This window comes from Octopus bimaculoides, chromosome 5, assembly GCF_001194135.2.
Source record: "Octopus bimaculoides isolate UCB-OBI-ISO-001 chromosome 5, ASM119413v2, whole genome shotgun sequence".
NCBI lineage: Eukaryota > Metazoa > Mollusca > Cephalopoda > Octopoda > Octopodidae > Octopus > Octopus bimaculoides.
Window position 1 is genome coordinate 9,772,939 of NC_068985.1, and position 7,426 is coordinate 9,780,364.

A 7,426-nucleotide genomic window follows, 5' to 3' on the forward strand; every position below is an offset into this window, starting at 1 on the left:
CAATTGTAATAATCCTTACTACTGGAAGGACAAGGCCTCAAATTTTGGGGGAAGGGATTAAGTCGATTACATCGACCCAAGTGCGTAACTGGTACTTGTTTAATCGACCCTGAAAGGATAAAAAGCAATGTCGACCCGGCGGAATTTCTTCTCTACTCTTGGCACAAGGCGCGAAATTTTAGGAGAGGGGGCCAGTCGATTAGATCAACCCCAGTACGCAACTGGTACTTAATTTATCGACCCTGAAAGGATGAAAGGCGAAGTTGACCTCGGCAGAATTTGAACTCACAACGACTGCTGCTCTTCCATAAACAACCTTGTCCGGACTTGTGCCAGGGAGGGTAACTTTCTAGGCGCAATCCCATGGTCATTCATGACCGAAGGGGGTCACCCATGTGGCACAGATTCAAAGACCTTCTTGTCATCAATCCCACGACACGACAAGTTGGTCTTTTAGCATACTTTCACATACTCCAGCACAATGTTATTAACTTTAAATTGATCAATTCTCCTGTAGGGTTTAGACTCTACAGGGATCACATTGTTCTGTAAATCTTCAGTTATCCTCTTGAAGATATTTTTGAAAGCAGTTTGTAAGTTACTGACAGTCAAGCGACAGAACAAGATTATCCTCTTTTCTTTGTTCTTTGATTAGAGTCAGACATATCTGAAAACAAGACGGTTATATCACCCCGAAAGCATAAGAATATGATGGTCGAAGGAAACAAGCTGATGTTACTTCAAGGGTGTTAAAATTCCGCTCACATCATACAGATAAACGTTGCTTTGATACGGGAATCATATAAGGTCTGTGTGTATCGAACAAAACAGCTGATTTGAAGGAAAGACATATTCATTCTTGTGGACAATATAAAGATATAGAAACACAAGATATTGGGCGACGAAGTTAGAAATCGAGGCTGCACAGAGTGTTCTACTTCATTTAGAAATGTTATATGTAAGGGCAAATGGCATTGATGTTATAAGGTTGATTTGATGGTAGTGTAAGGCGGCGAGCTGGCAGAATCGTTAGCACGCCGGGCGAAATGCTTAGCGGTATTTCGTCTGTTTTTACGTTCTGAGTTCAAATTCCGCCGAGGTCGACTTTGCCTTTCATCCTTTCGGGGTCGATAAATTAAGTATCAGTTGCGTACTGGAATCGATTTAATCGACTGGCTCCCCCCCCCCCCAAATTTCGGGCCTTGTGCGTAGAGTAGAAAAGGATATGATGGTAGTGTTAATAAACTATAATTATTAATCATCCGATGAACATAACAATAAGTTAATGATGTCGATATTACTTGTATTGCTCATCATAGTACTTTGGAGATGTCATATCTCACAAGTATCTAGACGTCTAGGTTGTGCCGTTATAGAGAATTTGATTACATTCTATAATGAGAGAACAGGAATTAACAGCTTATAAATATATATCCTTGACACATTAAAGTAACTTCTGTGAATAACAGACAATCTTTTAAAAAGACCATCTTAAAACCAGCATAAAATATCAAATGTTACATGCAATGTATAGAGAGAACTACAACAGCGTGTTATAATATCTATGGTATTAATAACATCTTACTAATCTTAACAGCATAACACTTAAACAATTTCTTGTGCGCTTGCATACAATATATACAAAAGAAAATATGGGGTTGAATAAACAATATATTGCTTCAAAATATAGAAGTAATCGATGTCGAATAGACGATTGGAAGGGTAAATTAAATTATGCAATATTTAATTGCGTAACGAATGAAATGCGATAAACACAAATGATAGTAGATAACCGTTGAAGAAGAATGAAGAAAAATACATCTTGTATGATAAGTAAATGTAGCATAAAAACTTAAGAAACAGGACTTGAAACAATGACTGTTTTAATTGACTAGAAATGGAGAAAGATCGGGGAAAACAGTTACTCTTTTACTTGTTTCAGTCATTTGACTGCGACCATGCTGGAGCACCGCCTTTAGTCGAGCAAATCGACCCCAGGACTTATTCTTTGTAAGCCTAGTACTTATTCTATCGGTCTCTTTTGCCGAACCGCTAAGTTACGGGGACGTAAACGTACCAGCATCGGTTGTCAAGCAGTATTGGGGGGACAAACACAGACATACAAATATATATACATATATATGACGGGCTTCTTTCAGTTTCCGTCTTCAAAATCCATTCACAAGGCTTTGGTCGTCCCGATGCTATAGTAGAAGACACTTGCCCAAGGTGCCACGCAGTGGGACTGAACCCGGAACCATGTGGTTGGTAGGCAAGCTACTTACCACTACTTTACTCCTGCGCCGCAAGACTATGCTGTTTACAAAATGGTAGTGTATAAGACATGATGAAAACGTAGAAGGAGAAAAAAATAGTCACTAAAGAAAAACTACAGCCATTTTGAATTCTTTTTTTTTTTCAAAATGATCTAAAATAATAGAAGACGATTCAAAAATTTAAATTGAGAATATTATGTTATCTGATTTAAAGCTTGCTCTTAATAACTTAGAAGACTGGAAAAAAAAACTGGCATTGACGATACTAAATTTTAGTTAGTTGTTATTTGGTATACTACGCTGCCACATAACCTCCACCTCTGATACCCTTGAGGAGAATTCGAACAAAGTACCTCGATGAGTTCTTGCTTGTTGGACAACAATGACCATTACGACAAAAAAATGGGTCTTTGTCACTGTTTCCCCATCATTTGATTGTCTGTAATTTATGAACTACTCTCCAAAATATTTTCAATTGGATAATAAAAGATTCTTTTCTACTCTAGGCACAAGGCCCGAAATTCTTGGGAGGGAACCAGTCGATTGGATCGACCCCAGTACGCAACTGGTACTTAATTTATCGACTCCGAGAAGATGAAAGACAAAGTCGACCTCGGCAGAATTTGAACTCAGAACATAAAGACAGACGTAATACCACTAAGCATTTCGCCCGGCGTGCTAACGTTTCTTATTCTTTACTGTTCACAAGGGGCTACACACAGAGGGGACAAACAAGAACAGACAAACGGGTTAAGTCGATTATATCGACTCCCAGTGCGTAACTGGTACTTATTTAATCGACCCGAAAGGATGGAAGGCAAAGTCGACCTCGACGGAATTTGAACTCGGAACGTAAAGACAAACGAAATACCGCTAAGCATTTCGCCCGGCTTGCTAACGTTTCTGCCACCTCACCGTCCTTGGATTGTAAACGATTTACAAAAGCAGTTGAATTCTTCTTGGTCAGAAATAGTGACAACCTAAATCCTGAGGAACAACTGACCAGCTTCTGGTTATCAAGACGACTGGGGTTAATACAAAAGAACGTGGGAAAAAGAACGAAACAAAACAACTTGTCGCATTAATGGATCGATTAAAAACATTACCTCTGATTCTGTGCCACATAACTAGTTTATCAAAATACTATAAATTCAATAATTTAATGACGCTTTGTGACTGCCATTAAAACAACTGTGATGACGTAGTTAATAGTTTTTAGTTTTTACAGTTACCAATAACACCACGACTGTAAGCCTCGGGTCATAAAAATATCAACGGAGACATTCCCGAATGGCACTTAATATGGTCTCCATTTTATCGTATGCTTGTTGCTTTTCTGTTGGCTAAGAAATATATCAATTTGAGTTGCTACATATCAAAAGAAAGGATAAGGCTTATTCGCCATTTCCTATTCTTGAATCACCTAAAATTGTATAGTACAATTGGTTCCTGGTTTCATAGGCACATCAGTATTGTTAGGTAATTCAACAAGGGCATTAAGATGTCCTTTGAACTGGGAAAATACGAGTAGCTGACTATAAAAAGAAGGAGACCGGCAAGTCGAAATTTTAATGCCCCTCCTCCCCAAAAGGAGATAAAACATGAACCGTTACCCATAACAAGGTTTTCCGTTTTGATATCGACATTTTTTTTATCAGAAAAGACAGAAATAAACAAATAATAATCGACAAAGTATCCCGTCACCTATTACAAAATCTACGTCTTTTATTAGTTGAGGTGGGTAAATTATGTGACAATGTCTCCTATTTCCAGATATAACCTTTTCTTTTAGTAAAATAGACAAAGTTAGAGAAATTAAACACGTGACAAGGTTTTCTATTTCTACTTATTTTTTGGTTAGAAGACACTGGGGTGGGCAAATTATATCCATGACAACGGTTCCTATCCTAGATATAAATGTTTCTTTTGTTAGAGAGGCCGAAAGGTGCTCAAGTTAAACATGTGACAAGTGTTTCTCTTTCTCGCCATAATTTTGTTTTAACCTCGCTTATGTTCCTCGTTACTGCCAGAAGGTGTGACAATGACCGAATGATTTATTGTTTACCTGATTTCGTAGGGATAAATTAAGTTTTGTATGATCTTACCTTTCCGTTTGGGGAGCTTTTCTTGTAAACCCTGATATAAAAGAAACAAAAGAGATCAAGTTAAAAATAATGTAAATAGGATGAAAAAAACAAGAGTTAATTATCAATAAAAGTTAATTATCAATAAAAAACGAATTGATTAATATATTTTTATCGATCTGTTTTCTAAGCTGAAAGAAATTATTCAACGAAGGCCACTAGAGACATGGTAAGATGGTTCTTAGCGAATGCTAGGTTGTGGCAACGACAGGTGTGTTATTTGATAAATTGCTTTTAATATTTGAACAAGGCCAGCGATTTTGAGGGTCGGGTAAGTCCCCCATTGCTGGGCTGGTTCTAATTTCATTGATACTGAACAGATGAAAGGTAGAGTCGACGCGGCGGAATTTGAACTCAGAACATATGAGCCGAAGGAGATGCTGCTAAGCAGTCTGTCCGGTGTGGTGCGGTAACGATTCTGCCAGCACATCGCCTTCGGATGTTAGTTGACAATATTAAATTAATTAAAAGAAATATGTATTGGGTTGGTGCCTAATTATTGCAGCTTTTTTTCAACAAATTTTATTCAACAAAAACAAAAACAATATTTAACAAAAACATCTTCAAATGACGTTCTGACCGTCTGCCAAGCAAACGGGAAGCAATAATTGAAGTAGATGGTGAATATGCTCCGGAATAATCATTTAAAGATGTTTTTGTTAAATATTGTCATTGTTTTTGTTGAATAAGATTTATTATAAAAAACTGCAATAATTATGTACCAACCCAATAATTCAACACTACTCTCATGTCTGAAGGATTTCTTCAGTACCGAGCTTTTACCCAGGTGGCCTGGGTTCGATTCCCGACATGGGAACGTGATGCCAATTGGGATAGCGAGCTGGCAGAATCGCTAGAGCGTCGGAATAAATGCTCTGTGGTTTTTCACCTGATTTTTTTTTTTACGTTCTCTTTTCAATTCCAAAATAGTTGGCTTTGCCTTTCATTCTTTCGGGTTCGATAAAATAAATTACCAATCACATTTTGGGATCGATGATATCGATTAATCCCTTCCACCCAAAACTGCTAGCCTTGAGCCAGACTCAGAAACCAGTATTTAAAAAGAGCAGAGAGAAATATTTAAGTGAAGAGACACATAGCTAGCTACTTAGATATATAACTAGATAGATAGATAGATAGATAGATAGATAGATAGATAGATAGATAGATAGATAGATAGATAGATATGTTTCTTTATTGGCCACACAGGGCTGAACACAGAGGGGACAAAATACAAAATAGAGCTTTCTTTTTTGGAAAGGAAAGAAAAAAAGTGGGGTAGAATTTCGATCAAAAGGGATCGTGAAAAAAAAAGTGGGGAAGCCGATCAATAGGGATCGTGTATCACAGAAATGTCATAATGTAAAATGGGAAACAGATTAGGTTTATCCATGGAAAGAAAAGCCTACGGAAAAGACCACGGTAACCTCGGGCAATAATGTCATGCAAAAAACACATTACAGTAAGTAACTCTTTTTTCCTTTCTTTTTTCTGGTTCATAGGATTATGCTCAAGGTGGCTCCGTCATTCACACGTGCCATCCTTGCTGCATTCATCCATCTTTTCTTGAAGCATTCACTAAACAAAACTTCCCTCTCTACTCTTACCATCCTCTTCAAGTGATACTTGAAGTCGATGAGAGATTGACCAGATAAACGGATCGATAGATAGAGAGATAGATAGATAAACGGATACATATACGGATAGATAGATAGATAGATAGATAGATAGATAGATAGATAGATAGATAGATAGATAGATACATATACGGATAGATAGATAGATAGATAGATAGATAGATAGATAGATAGATAGATAGATATGTTTCGTTATTAGCCACACAGGGCTGAACACAGAGGGGACAAGTTACAAAGTAGAGCTTTTCTTTTTGCGGGAAGAGAAGGAAGGAAAAAAATTATAAAAAATAAAATAAAGGTGGCGGCGGGAGGTTTTCGATCAAAAGGAATCGTAAAAAAAAAAAACGACCAATAGGGATCGTGTATCACAGAAATGTCATGATGTAATGTGTAAAGGGGGAAACAGATTAGGTTTATCCGTGGGAAGAAAAGTCTAAGGAAAAGACCACGGTAACCTCGGGCAATAATGTCATGCAAAAAAACGCATTACAGTAAGTGACTCTTTTTTCCTTTCATTTTTTGGTTCGTAGGATTATGCTCAAGGTGGCTCCGTCATTCACACGTGCCACCGTTGCTACATTCAACCATCTTTTCTTGAAGCATTCAGTAGACAGAACTTCCCTCTCTACTCTTACCTTTCTCTTCACGTGATACTTGAAGAACTTGATGAGGGATTCACCAGAAAGGAAAGTGTTTGTCTCTAGACCTTTCAGATGCGTCCACCATACACATTCTTTCGCCATAGCCGCAAGTACGATGAAAATGGCTCTTCTTTCCCGTTTCAAGGAAGTAGGCGCGACAATATTCACGATAGACTCGGCTGATAAACTGAGTCGTCCCACACGCGATAGGAGTCGTTCGACATAAGCCCACAGGTCGGAAATGGTTGGACACTGTACGAGTGCGTGCAGAACGGTTTCGTCGCTCTGACCGCAGCTCGGGCAAGTCGGCCCCTTGTTTCTCGAGCCATGCCTGTAGAGCTTATCCCGAACGGGTAGCGCTTCCCGATAGCACTGCCAAGCCAGAGATCTCTGGAAGTTGTCCATAGGTCCCGCCGCGAAACAGGCGGGTCAGGTATTCCTCGTCGACGCCCTGGTTCGCACCGAGATCGTCGTCGTACTTCCATGCCATACAAGCAGGAGAACCCAGTCATGGCTGTCAGACAATTTCTGCGACCACATCCCCCCTAACATCTGGCCACCTAACTCCCCAGACTGCAACCCCTTGATTATTATGTGGGGGCGCAGTTAAGCCAACAAAACTCCTTTGTAACACCAGAGATGAACTGAAGGCAAGGATTATGGCAACATTCACCAACTTAAACAAGGAGACCATCCAGAAGAGTTGCAGAAGATTCTGAAGTCGTCTG

The 7,426-nt window shown here is 38.9% G+C and overlaps 1 protein-coding gene across 2 annotated transcripts in view; it reads right to left on the bottom strand.

Moving 5' to 3' along the window:
* LOC106879057 (beta-arrestin-1) overlaps positions 1–7,426 on the bottom strand; it is a 63,714-nt gene that overhangs the window by 22,272 nt on the left and 34,016 nt on the right. For both annotated transcript variants that reach the window (XM_052968136.1, XM_014928485.2), the window contains exon 2: positions 4,382–4,412. In XM_052968136.1, coding sequence (XP_052824096.1) covers positions 4,382–4,412 — 31 coding nt within the window. The remainder of the gene's footprint in view (positions 1–4,381; positions 4,413–7,426) is intronic.